General features: G+C 38.3%; 1 protein-coding gene across 3 annotated transcripts in view; it reads right to left on the bottom strand.

The window, feature by feature from the left end:
* Positions 1-281: 281 nt before the first annotated feature.
* ZNF529 (zinc finger protein 529) overlaps positions 282-14,363 on the bottom strand; it is a 29,306-nt gene continuing 15,224 nt past the window's right edge. For all 3 annotated transcript variants that reach the window (XM_033225935.1, XM_033225938.1, XM_033225937.1), the window contains exons 3-5: positions 10,970-11,063; positions 9,546-9,672; positions 282-3,164 (exon numbers count right to left, since the gene is read on the bottom strand). In XM_033225935.1, coding sequence (XP_033081826.1) covers positions 1,711-3,164; positions 9,546-9,672; positions 10,970-11,063 — 1,675 coding nt within the window. In that variant the 3' untranslated portion in view covers positions 282-1,710. The remainder of the gene's footprint in view (positions 3,165-9,545; positions 9,673-10,969; positions 11,064-14,363) is intronic.

The raw sequence follows: 14,363 nt of genomic DNA, 5'->3' as shown, positions 1-14,363 counted from the left end.
AATTAGCCAGGTGTGGTGGCACATGTCTGTAATCCCAGCTACTTGGCAGGCTGAGGCAGGAAAACTGCTTGAACCTGGGAGGTGGAGGTTGCAGTGAGCTGAGATTACGCCACTGCACTCCAGCCTGGTGACAGAGCAAGACTCTATCTCAAAAAAATTAAATAAATAAATCCAATAACCAGGCCGGGTGCAGTGGCTCATGTCTGTAATCCCCGCACTTTGGGAGGCCGAGGTGGGGGGATCACCTGAGGTCAGGAGTTCGAGACCAGACTGACCATGGATAAATCCCATCTCTACTAAAAATACAAAATTAGCCAGGCGTGGTGGCGTGTGCCTGTAATCCTAGCTACCTGGGAGGCTGAGCAGGAGAACAGCTTGAACCCGGGAGGCAGAGGTTAAGGTGAGCCAAGATCACGCCACTGCACTCCAGCCTGGGCAACAGAGCAAAACTCTGTCTCAAAAAAAATGAAAAGTTTAAAAAAAAAAAAAAAATTCAATAACCAGTGGCTTGTGATCTCACTGACTGCATAACCACGTCAGCTGTCCTAAGAGAGAGATGATTTTGGAATTAAATGAGGTTAGTTAAATCAAAGAAGGTCTGTTGATTGTTGAAATGCCCAAACCTAATAAGGCAACTCTGAGAGAGAATAAAAAGAAAAATAATGGTAATAGATTAAAAAAAAATTGAAGCTGTAGTTGTAAATCCTCTTAATGTAAGGTCAGTGGTCATTTTTTCCTCCCCTTTTAAAGGTGTTTGACAAATTTAAGCATAATTTAAGAGAATGATAAATTTTAACAGACTTATTGGATGAGTAATTTTATCAAATATTTAAAAGAGTTCTCTTCATTTGGATCCTGGTTGGTACAGCCTGTGGGTAAAAAGACTGCTTAAAGGAACTGGTTATATTCCAATATAACAGACATACACTATATATATACACACACACTGTATATATTATATATACATATATACTGTATATACATATATAGTATGTGTATATATAGTGTGTTATATAGTGTGTGAGTATATATAGTATACATCACACATACACTATATACATTGTATGTATATATACACTATATATATATATAGTATGTGTGTGTGTTATGGTGGAATATAACCAGTTCCTATGTATATGTTATTTTTGGGGGAACATGTTGTATCAAAATAAAATAGAAATTTAAAGAGAAGTGAACAATTTGATGAAAATGGAAAGATCACACTTCTATCATTCAAAACAAAACAAAACAAGAACATTACACAAAATGAAGAGCAATAAGAAAGTAAAACTACATTGTCTCTATCTAGGAGTTCTAACTCTCTGGAGGAAAATAAGTATAGATATCACAAGCAAAGAATTACAATGCAGAAAAGATATTGAAGTAATATTACAATTAAAAAACTGAATAGTGAAAAGAACAATAATGCAAACATCAAAAACTATTGTAAACAAAACATGCCAGGATGAGAAACTCATGGAAAAAAACTCTTTTTAACATAAAAAGGAGAAATATTTGGCAATATCTAACAAGGCTATAAGTATATATCAGCTATGACTAAGCAATTCTACATCTACATACAGAATGGCCATGAAGTCTAAAAACAGACTTAAAAGAGGGAGATACTGAGTTGCCTTGATTACCCATTAAATCCATCCATAGTTTTTTCCTGTGAAAATGAGAAATAAAAAACCACTTTATACATTTATTTCAGTCAAATGATTTCTCACCAGTGTAAATTTTCGGTTGGCACGTAAGATGCCCAACAACACTAAAGGAATTCCCACATTCCTTACATTCATAGGGTTTATCACCAGTATGAATGCGCTGATGTTTGGTAAAGGATGAACTATGTCTAAAGGCCTTCCCACATGCCTTGCATTCGTAGGGTTTTTCTCCAGTATGAATTCTCTGATGTTCTGTAAGGGCTGAACTATGTCTAAAGGCCTTCCCACATACCTTACATTCATAAGGTTTCTCACCACTATGAATTCTTTGATGTTGAATAAGGGCTGACGTAAGTCTAAAGAACTTTCCACACTCCTTACATTCATAAGGCTTTTGACCACTGTGAATTCTTTCATGTCGAGTAAGTTCACTACCTACTCCAAATGCTTTCTCACATTCTTTACATTTATAGGGTTTTTCACCAGTATGAATCCTCTGATGTCTAGTCAGGGATGAACTGTTTCTAAAGACCTTTCCACATGCTTTGCATTCATAGGGTTTCTTACCAGTATGAATCCTCTGATGACGAGCAAGTTCTCTACATACTCCAAAAGCCTTTCCACATTCCTTACATGCATAAGGTTTCTCACCAGTATGAATTCTCTGATGTTCAATGAGCTGTGAACTAATTCTAAAAACCTTCTCACAGTGCATACATTTGTAGGGCTTCTCACCAGTATGAATTCTCTGATGTTCGGTAAGCTGTGAATGAAATCTGAAGTCCTTGCCACATTCCATACATTTGTAAGTTTTTTCATCAGTATGGATTTTCTGATGTCGAGTAAGTTGTGCATGCACTCTGAAGGATTTCCTACAGAATGAGCATTCGAAGTGTTTCTCACTATCATGAACTCTTTGAAGTGGAGTAACTTCTTCAACTCTTCCAAAGGTCCTTCTGTATTCCTTACATTTGTAGAACTCATTATCAATTTTCTGGTATACATTAAGGTCTTCATAAAAACTACATGTATTCCCATATTCCATACATTTACAAAGTTTCACACCAGTATGAATATTCAGTTGTAACATATTGGAGTTATCTATCCCAAAGGTTTTCCAACATTGATTGCATTCATAGTGTTTTCCACCAGTATGTATTTTCTGATATTCAGCAAACTCTAAGTCACAACTGAAGACCTTCTCATATTCCTTGTATTCATAGGGCTTCTCACTGTCATGAGTTCTCTGAGGTAATGTAAGAGATTCATGAGTTTTGTAAGTGGGCACATTTTCAGAGATGATTTTCATTTGACTGAAATATCCCACTTCAGGTCCTTGTACTTCAATCTTGCTTTTGCTTTGCCAGTCATTTCTGAAAATGGAACTTTCAAGGCCATGTAACCTGCTACTTTCCATTACCTCCCACTGAGAACCAGTGTTTTTAATACTGTCTTTTCCTACAGATAAATGCTTAGTCTCATTCCTGGACTCCAAATCTGAAAGAAAGGAAAAAATAATTTTCATGTACTACAAAAATAAAAGTTATGAAAAGAAGAGACAATTTAAGAATAATTCACCATATACATGAATTGGTTAAAAAAAGTTATGAAATTTGGAGAAAGATAAAGACAGCTCACAGAATTAAACAGTAGAACATAAAGATTATGAGGACTGTGATTAAGTCAGTGGATGTGAAATTTGTGTGTTGGTCATCACCTGGTAAGCTTGTTGGTTAAACAGAATCAAAATCTGTAGATGTAGAACTAATCATTAGCATCTTATAGAGATAATGCTAATGCAGATCAAAATTTGATAATCCATATATACTAACACTTTTGTGGTTTTCTATACCAAAAATAAACTTTACCAACGATAATAACAAGGTACAGTTTGTAAGACCTCATTTTGCCCGGGCATGTTGGCTCATGCTTGTTATCCTAGCACTTTGGGAGGGCAAGGCAGGTGCATTACCTGAGCTCAGGACTTTGAGACTAGCCTGGGCAACATAGTGAAACCCTGCCTCTACTAAAATACAAACAGCCGGGCATGATGGCACACACCTGTAGTCCCAGCTACTCAGGAGGCTGAGGCACAATAATTGCTTGAATCCAGGAAGTGGAGGCTGCAGGGAGCTGAGATCGCACCACTGCATAGACTCTAGCCTGGGCAGCGGAGTGAGAGTCCGTCTCAAAAAAACACAAAACACCTCATTTTAACTCCATTCTGCTAATCATTTTTCACCTCCTAGATCAAAACAAATATCCTATCATTTAGAGCTATCCACAGGACATTTCATTTCACATAAATGGTCTCTTTGTATGCCAGCTTCTTTGTTAAGGTCTCAAGATACCTACCTACCCTCAGAAAGGGCATATTAGTTGATCCTAAATAACTTCATTTCCATTTCTAATCCCGTATCTAGTGCCTTACCCTCATATATATATATTTTCAGTTGTGTATTCAGTACTTTTACACCATTTACTTCCTTATTCCTTAAATTCCACAAGGAGAAATGTAATAAATTTTCATGTGCCAATGTATAACAAGCCCTAAGGGCATAGTATATGATAATTAATAGAGGAAAAGTAAATCACTGAATGAATCCAAATAAAAATAAAAGTATATATACAAAGATAAGTCACTAGAAAACAATTATCAAAATAATTATGTAGCTATAAGAATAATGCCAGTTATCAATGCCTCCCAACCCTCACATTGTATTAGTGATTACATACGTATATACAGTAAGATACGTAAGATACATACAGTAAGATACATAAATACGGTGAACATTCATATGTATTTATTTTCCAACTGCTTCTCCACTTACACATATTGTCCCACCATTATTGCTTATTCCGTCGTATGCAGAGCTATGATTGACATGTGGAATGAAGAAATACAATCAAGATGGGATGTGTTATTTACTTCTCTTCAACAGCCTATTTACCTTTACTCTGCTGTCCTTCTAAAACCTACCCCTATTTTTCTTTTATGTTCTTTTACAGATATTCCTTTCCATTTTCTTATACCAAAAGTCAACTAATGCTATACTTCCCCAAAATATAATATTTCAGATATTAAAATAATATCTGAATATAATTGTAACTACTGTTAGACTTACACAATTCTGAGCAAGGGCTTATGAGTGAAAAGGAGAATATGCTAACAAAGTAATATGAAGAAGGTGGTCTAGGTAGACAAGACTGTAAGGTACTTTGTAACAAAGGATTTTATGGACATCATCTGGAGGCGAACAATGAGAAAAGGGAATGCCTGAAGAAAACTCAAGAGTGATACATAAACACTGCATGATAAAGGGCAAGGATAATTTTCTGTGATTTAATTATGTATAAGATGAAAGAATGCAGGCATCAATATCTGACAAAAACATTAAAACCAGACTTAAGTACCAGTATCAATAAATCAAAAGTACTTTCAGTTAGAAATAAAGAAGCTCTCTATAGGCTGGGTGCAGTGGCTGTCACACCTGTAATCCTGGCATTTTGGGAGACCAAGGTGGGTGGATCACTTGAGGTCAGGAGTTTGAGAACAGCCTGGCCAACATGGCGAAACCCGTCTCTACTAAAAATACAAAAAAACTTAGCTGGGCATGGTGGCGCATGCCTGTAATCCCAGCTACTTGGGAGGCTGAGGCAGAAGAATCACTCAAACCTGGGAGATGGAGGTTGCAGTGAGCTGAGATTGCACCACTGCACTCCAAGCTGGGCAACAGAGTGAGACTATGTCTTATTTAAAAAAAAAAAAAAAAAAAAAGAAGAAAAGAAAAAGAGGCTCTCTGCTAAATAACTGTTGGATCAATGTGGAAATGTAATTGAAATCACGAAGTCTGTAGTGAACCATGATGTTGAAAACATTTCTAACTGATATCTATGGAACATAAATATATTTGTCTCATAAAAAGTAAAAACTTAAATGCTTGTTTTTAAAAAAAAAAGTACAAATAACCAATGTATATATCCTACTAAAGACAAAAGAACAATGACCTAAAGAAAAGGTGAGAAATTAGCAAACAATCGCAATGTGATGAAAACATACACAAAATGTTGTAAGACTCCTATGCTAATAAAGCTGAAAATGTAGTCTAATGAATTAATTTCTTGGTAAAGAGATACTTAAAACCAACCCCAAAAGCAATAATAGTTGGAAAAAAATTCCTGGAATGAGATAAAATTTTCAAACACTCAACCATGCCTTATTGTCCTTGTTACTGAAATAAACCAGATAATAAACCAGGAATCCTAGAACAAAGGCCTGGATCATGATCTAGACCAGGGGAGGTATGAGATGTACCCTGTAATGTTTTACCAGAAAGAAAAAAGTTTTACAACAGTGGGTCACATCAAAGGGACACAAAAATAGCTTGAGGGAGCTAAAGTGCCACCATTTTGACAATACAAGAGTCAAATGAGGGGAAAAAAGTTTATGTACTGCAACATGCTAAACTAAACAAAACCAGAAAAATGTACTCATATCCAATTCAATGCCTGGGTCTGGGATAGGGAGGGTATGGAATGAGCCTTGGATAAGCTTTTGACAAAAAGTGAGAATAAATTCAAAGGTTAAAGGATAAAGCCAAAGTGCACAGAAATCACCATAAGAAACATGGTATCAGTATATCAAAATTTCATCCAATATTCATACTGCTGGACATCAAAAATCAGACTCTGGTGGGCTAATGTATACTGAACCAATAACATCAATAAACATAATGAGACATAATAGAAGGTATGAAAAATTCTGGTGCACCATTTGAGGTGGCTACTTATTTATAGTAATATAAAAGATATAATAATAATAAAAACAGCCTCTTTGCCTTTCCCATTAGAATTACAAAAGTCTACCAAAGAACATGACAGCAACTAACATAAAAGGAATGACAAATTGAAACACATTGATTCCAATGAGGACTTCCAACTGCAAAAACATTAGGTGAATCTCTATTCACCTAATGTTGAAACTGAAAAGGAACTGCCAAATTAAGACCAGAGAGATTGGTTTCTGACCACACTGTCTGAATTAGCTCTTTCTCCATCATTCTCTACCCCTTTATTCTTACATATATTGTTATATATATTCTCTACTTGTTTATTATACATCTCAAGAACTAGTATGTTAATGCCATGACAGCAGGGTCTGTATTGGTCTTGTTCACCATTGTACTGATATCTGTCTCAATGCAGACACTGAATAAATATTGAGGATAAGAATGAGCATTTGTTTATGGTCAATATACACATACGTAAGTCTAAATACAAGAGGAACTGGAAAACGGTGGCATTGAAGCAGATCTTAATTTCCTTCTCCAAGTGCCAGGCTTTAAAAAAAAAAAAAAAAAAAAAAAGCAGTCTGAGCTGGGCATGGTGGCTCACGCCTGTAATCCCAGCACTTTGGGAGGCCGAGGTGGGTGGATCACGAGGTCAGGAGATCGAGACCATCTTGGCTAACATGGTGAAACCCCATCTCTACTAAAAATACAAAAAATTAGCTGGGCATAGTGGTGGGCACCTGTAGTCCCAGCTACTAGGGAGGCGGAGACAGGAGAATGGTGTGAACCTGGGAGACGGGGCTTGCAGTGAGCCGAGATTGTGCCACTGCAGTCCAGCCTTGGCAACAGAGCAAAACTCTGTCTCAAAAATAAAAAATAAAAATAAATAAATAAAAACCCATAAGCTTTTGAAGGGATTTTCCCAACAGAATCCCAGGGGCTCATCTTCTGGACCAGATGGGCTTTGTGCTTTGACAATGACTTTCTATCCCTCAGTGGCCATCACTCACCTGGCCCTGTCTTCCTTCACATCCCATAAATACTATAGAGCAACTTCCCTTCCTCCAGTAAGGTGATCCCAATTGGATCGAAATGGAAGACTGCTTACAACAAAGAAATGTAACAATGTATTTTTTTTATTATAACCAATTTTTAAAATACAGCTTTGAGAATTGGTTAAAGTTTTACTAAATAAAATCAAAATTATATGAAAAAGACAGAAAAGAGAATTGTGAGGGAACTGGAAAAACATTCACCTTAGAGTAACCACAGAATTATCACGTATAAAGAGACTAGACAGGTAAGGAAAAGTCTTATGTTATTTAAACCTATACTAATTCTTTGTCTGGAGAAGCAGTGTAACGGTTAAAAATACTGTCTTTGGAGCCAGCTTGCCTGGGTAGAAAGCCTTCCTCTGTAATTAAGTGGCTGTGGAGCCTTTGCAGAAGTGCCTAAATACTCTCTGTTGTAAACAACTTCTTCTGTACAACAATAATACAAATAGCACTTATGCCACAGAGTTATTGTAAGAATTAAAGGAGTCATTTTTTTTTTTTTTGAGATAGAGTCTTGCCCTATTGCCCAGGCTGGAGTGCAGTGGCGCGATTTCAGCTCACTGCAACCTCCGCCTCCCGAGTTCAAGCGGGTTCAAGCAATTCTCCTGCCTCAGCCATCTGAGTAGCTGGGACTACAGGCACACGCCACCATGCCCGGCTAATTTTTTTGTATTTTAGTAGAGATGGGGTTTCACTGTGTTGCCCAGGCTGGTCGTGAACTCCCGAGCTCAGGCAATCTGCCTGCCTCAGCCTCCCAAAGTGCTGGGATTACAGGCATGAGCTACCACGCCTAGCCACGAGCCAATTATTTAAAGTGCTTAGGAGGGGCCAAGTAGAAGGCAAGAACTATGGAAGCTGAGAGGAAAGTAACTAACTTTCTGAGCTATTAAAAGGTCCTTGGTGGAATACTAATTTAATGTTAAATGCAACGTTCTTTAGCCATAAAGCAGGTGGGAGGAAATGAATATGAACTGTTTATCAATTCTTCAGTATATAAATTGTAGAGATTCTTTTAACAATCATAACAAATCAGGACACACAGTATCTTAAAAGTTCTCCCAGAAGGTGGGTAAGAATATAAAGTATTTACAGCAATTCCGACCTCAAACACAATGTACGGGTTGCACATCCCTAATCTAAAATCTGAAATTCAGCTACAAAATCCAAAACTTTCTGAGCACTGACATGATGCCACAAGTGAAATACACATAACTACTTAACACAAACTTGGTTTCATGCACAAAACTATTAAAAACATGGTATAAAATTGCCTTCAGGCTATGTGTATAAAGTGTACCTGAAACATAAATGAATTTTGTGTTTCAATTTGGGTTCCATCCCTAAGATGTCTCATTATGTATATGCAGATATTCCAAAATCTGAAAAAATCCCAAATCCAAAACACTCTCATCCCAAGTATTTTGGATAAGGGATACTCAACCCGTAATGTCTCAATGATATGCTGTATGTGTCCCACAAGTCAAATCCAGCTCCTTGGTATCAAGGAAGGTAGAAATTATATGAAGGGCCTGAGAAGGTAAGAGTATCATGAAGAATGTTAGAGATGTCATTTGCAATACAACAACACTGAAAGCATGCCTTTGGAATCAGAAGTTCACCTAGTTTCTTAAAACATAGCCTTGAGGCCGTCGCAGTGGCTCATGCCTGTAATCCCAGCACTTTGGGAGGCCGAGGCAGGCGAATCACGAGGTCAGGAGTTCAAGACCAGCCTGGCCAGCGTGGTGAAACCCTGTCTCTACTAAAAATACAAAAAATTAGCTGGGTGTAGTGGCAGGCGCCTGTAATCCCAGCTACTCGGGAGGCTGAGGCAGGAGAATTGCTTGAACCCGGGAGGCAGAGGTTGCAGTGAGCCAAGATCATGCCACTGCACTCCAGCCTGGGTGACAAAGTGAGACTCCATCTCAAAAACAAAACAAAACAAAATGAAAAACAAAATATGGCCTTGAGTTCACTGAATATCAGCTGATAGTCTAGAGAGCATATTCTAAGTTATTGGAGGCACATAAATTTACCCAGTGAGAGTAAGTTGCTGTAGTTCTCCATCATCACATCCCAGTACAAGTTCCTCTGAGCAGAATCCAGATATTCCCATTCTTCCTGAGAGAAGTTGATGACCACATCCCTGAGTGTCACCAGTTCCTGAAACAACAAACCCGTACATTACAGGTAAAATTTAAGGAAATATTTTTGAGAAAAAGGCAAGATGAATTGCCTTATTGCAAGGGGATTGGACAGTAAACAAGGAGGCCAGGAGAAGACTGTGACATAGGAAGTAAGGAAATTAGTGCTTCCAAACCAGACTATCATCTTTTTTTTTTTTTTTTTGAGGCGGAGTCTCGCTCTGTTGCCCAGGCTGGAGTGCAGTGGCCGGATCTCAGCTCACTGCAAGCTCCGCCTCCCAGGTTTACGCCATTCTCCTGCCTCAGCCTCCCGAGTAGCTGGGACTACAGGCGCCCGCCACCTCACCCGGCTAGTTTTTGTATTTTTTTTAGTAGAGACGGGGTTTCACCGTGTTAGCCAGGATGGTCTCGATCTCCTGACCTCGTGATCCGCCCGTCTCGGCCTCCCAAAGTGCTGGTATTACAGGCTTGAGCCACCGCGCCCGGCCAGAGACTATCATCATTAAAGACTCCCTTTGATCCACTGAAATCTTTCTGCATACTTATGGGATCTCTTATTTAGCCAACCATGTCTGGAAATTAATAACCAGTTTACAAATTAAAAGAAGTACTATATACAAGCATATTTCATGCTATGTGCCTGCCTCATGAATCATCAATAAATGTAAGTTTCTATACCCTCATTCCCCTCTACAGGAGAAAAATATCTAACTTTGAAAATGGGGTGTTAACAAAATTAAAGATTTCTTGTAGCTCCAAGTTCATTACTATGTGACATATTATTTCACATTATATAATAAGATTTATTACTTCTAGCAACAAAGTTTTTAGTAAGTGTTTTTTAGTGGCTACAGAGTAGTTTTCTTGCTAAAAATATAACAGCCTTAATTATACTCCAATGTTTAGGTTAGACAAGGTCTTCTCCAATTCTGCGCCTACAATCATCATCATTTTATATGACCTGAGGCCATTCAACATCAAATCCAATCTACCTGGAAACTCAAGTCTGTGAAGAAGGTCAGAGTATGCCCAATTATCAAACAGATCCATCTGCTTTTTCCCTATCCAAGAATATGACAAGGAAAAGCACAGGGATTCTTTATATCTGCTCTTGACAAAGGACTGAACACACAGGAGTGTTGAACATTCTTTGGAAAATAGAGAGGCACACAGGAGGGACACTATGCTGTTAGACTCCAGCCCTTACTAGAAAGCGAAAAAGTATGGGGTTGTGGTGCAGATTCTTTGACAGAGGTGTGTGGTAGGAAGAATCAGAAAAAAGAAATATCACAAAGAAAAGAGAAATAGTAACTTACATGGTCTATGGTCAGAACTGTAAAGAACTGGTCAGGGAATTCCACTTCTGGCATGATAGCATGAGGAGCTCCATAGACACGATCCCCAATGAAACTGTAAAAATTATTTTTAAAAAAAGAACCACAATTTAAAGTCTCTGGAAATGGTGCTAGGAATGTACGGCAAATGAAGAAACATTAGTTTACGAAAATCTCCAAAAACATATTAAGAACTCTGAAAGTCTGGACTATGTGAACCAAACCTGAGCCCTCCATTGTCCATTCTGCCTCGGTGAGAAAGACTCCGCTCCAGCTAGGATAGCCAAGGGCATGGGGCTTCTTCGCCACTTCTCAACCCTTGCCCCAGTCGGATAGCTATCTTCCTAGGTGGGGTGAGACATTATCACTTTTCACTCCGCCCCAGTTACCTACCTGTTGCACAGCTGAAGAATGAAGACTCCCTTCCTCTGCCTCGCCCCAAAACATGAAATGTAGGCTTTAACTTGGATGTGGTACTGCTGAGCATACTGAGTTTCCAATTGCTGTGCCCTGGCTCCTGGGGCAGGTGTTCCATGCCCAAACAGGCAAGCCAGGGAGACCTGGCTGCCGCCCCATCTGCCATCTACCAAGCACTCAGCTCCTAAAGCAGGGGAATCACTCAGAGAGATGCATGCCATTGTCCATACCTCCAGCACTACAACAGTGGCTCTGAGATTTTGTCCAGGGGGAGAAGTAGGCCATAGAACAGAGAGTTCTGTATTGCTCCTCAAAGGAACTGAATTGACTTGCAAAACAATGTGGAGAAGTTTAAACCTAAGGGCAATGTCAAAAACTGAAAATTTTGGTCAAGGGCAACTGGGAGGAGGTTGATAGATTAGAGATGTATGGTATACTGTAGGGTGGCTTGTTTGCCAGACAGAAACTGAGAGACCACCTGGGAAGAGACATTCTATTGTCAGAACAAATCTCAAACACTGACCTCAAGAAAGCCCCAGTTTGATTACATTAGCCTGTGAAAAAAATGTATACTCCAGGGCACTTATGAAAGTAATACTGCCGTAAGTTGCAATCGGAGGTGCTAACAGCTGGGGTGGTCAGGGAGATGTTCAAAGACAGCCTTGTCAAAACCACTATTATCTTATGCTGTCTGTAAAAGTAGGCAAGGCGTACTCCCAATGAGCAACATCAGAGATTTTACACCATGGTGAGAACAGACTTCACTAAAACAATCCAGAGTCCATTCTCATGCTGCTATAAGGATACACCCAAGACTAGGTAATTTACAAAGGAAAGAGGCTTAATTGACTCAACAGTTCTGTATGGCTGGGGAGGCCTCAGGAAACTTACAATCATGGCAGAAGGCACCTCTTCACAGAGTGGTAGGAGAGAGATTGAAAGCCGAGCTAAGGGGGAAGCCCCTTATAAAACCATCCGATCTTATGAGAACTCACTCACTATCACAAGAACAGTATGGGGGAAACCACCCCCATGATTCAATCATTTCCACCTGGTCCTGCCCTTGACATGTGGGGATTTTTACAATTCAAGATTAGTTTTGAATCGAGATACAGAGCCAAACCATATCACCGTCACTAAGCAAGTAAATAAGCAAGTACCAATAACAAGCCCTGAGGCAGAGGGTGTGGACAAAAGTACTGGAGTTCCAACAACTGTCTATAAAATCCACTTTCCACAAACAAGAGATAGGCAAAGAAATAGGAAAGTATGATTCACACATTGGAAAAGAAGCCCACAACAGAAACTGCTTGTGAGAGCAACCAGATTTAACAGGCAAAGACTTCAAATTATAAACAGGTAAAGACTTCAAATTATACATTATAATATATATTCAAATAGACAAAGGAAACCACAGTTAAAGAAGTAAATGTAGGTATGATCATAATGTTGCATCAAAAGGAGAATATCAACAAAGAGATACAAATTATCAATAATAAACATGGAAATTCTGAAGTTACACAGTATAATAACTGAAATGAAATTTTCACTAGAAGGACTCAATAGTAGATATGACCTGGCAGAAGTATTAGCAAAGTTGAAGATAGATTAATAGCAATGGTGTAATCTGATGAACAGAGAGAAAACAAGACAAATTAACATCTCAGAGAAATGTGGGACCCCATTAAGCACACTGCTATAAACAGGAGTACCAGAAGAGAGATGAGAGAGAAAAAAAGCATTTAAAATTTACAAAGAAATAATGAATTTAAAATTCCCAAATTTATTGAAAAACATTAAACTGCACATCCAGGAAGCTCAACAAACACCAAGCAGGATAAATGCATAGAGATCCAAACATAGATGCATCATTATAAAAGCACTGAAATCCAAAGAAAGAAATGGAGAAAATCTTGAAAGCAGTAAAAGGAAACTGCAGGCTCAAAGTGAAACTAATACAGAAGTATTAACTGCTGATTTCTCATCAGAAAAAAATGAAGGCCAGAAGGCAGTGGGATGATATATACAAAGTACTCACATACACAAAATCCTTCAACCCAGAATCCTAAATCCATCAACATGCAAAAAAATGAAGTGACCCCCCCACCTCACACCACTTACAAAAATTAACTCAAAATGGATTAAAGACTTAAATATAAGGCCTGAAACTCTAAAAATCCTAGAAGAAAACATAGTGAAGCTCTTGACATTGGTCTTGCAATGATTTTTTAAAATATAACACCAAAAGCACCTGAAACAAAAGCAAAAACAAAGAAATCAAATCAAATTAAAAAGCTTCTATAAAATAAAGGAAACAATTTAAAAAGTGAAATGACATTCTACAGAGTGGGAGAAAATATGTGCAAATTATATATCTGACAAGGGGTTAATATCTAAATATATAAGAAATTCATTCAACTCAATAGCAAAAAAAAAAAAGAAAAAAAATCCAACTAAAACATGAGCAAAGAACCTGACAGACATTTTTCCAAAGAAGATATACAAATGGTCAACAGGTATATAAAAAGGTGCTCAATATCACTAAACATCAGGGAAATGCAAATCAAACCACAATGAAATATCACCTCACACCTAACAGGACTGCTATTATCAAAAAGACAAGAAAGAAAAAAAATGTTGACAACGATATGGAAAAAAGGGAAGCCTTGTATACTGTTGGGGATGTAAACTGGTATGGTCCTTCTGTAAAAGAGTATGGAGGTTCCTCAAAAACTTAAAAATAGGACATTCATACAATCCAACAATCCTGCTTCTGGCTATACGGCCAAAAGAAATGAAGTCAGTAACTTTTTTCTACCTGCACCAAGACAGAGTCTTGCTCTTTCACCCACAGTGGAGTGCAGTGCTGCAATCTCGGTTCATTGCAACCTCTGCCTCCCGGGTTCTAGCAATTCTCCTGTCTCAGCCTCCCGAGTGGCTGGGATTACAGGTGTGTGGC

The sequence above is a fragment of the Trachypithecus francoisi genome, unplaced genomic scaffold (assembly GCF_009764315.1).
Source record: "Trachypithecus francoisi isolate TF-2019V2 unplaced genomic scaffold, Tfra_2.0 Lachesis_group12, whole genome shotgun sequence".
NCBI classification, from domain to species: domain Eukaryota; kingdom Metazoa; phylum Chordata; class Mammalia; order Primates; family Cercopithecidae; genus Trachypithecus; species Trachypithecus francoisi.
Note: the sequence above shows the minus strand (reverse complement) of the source record. Positions and strands in the feature narration are given on the sequence as shown.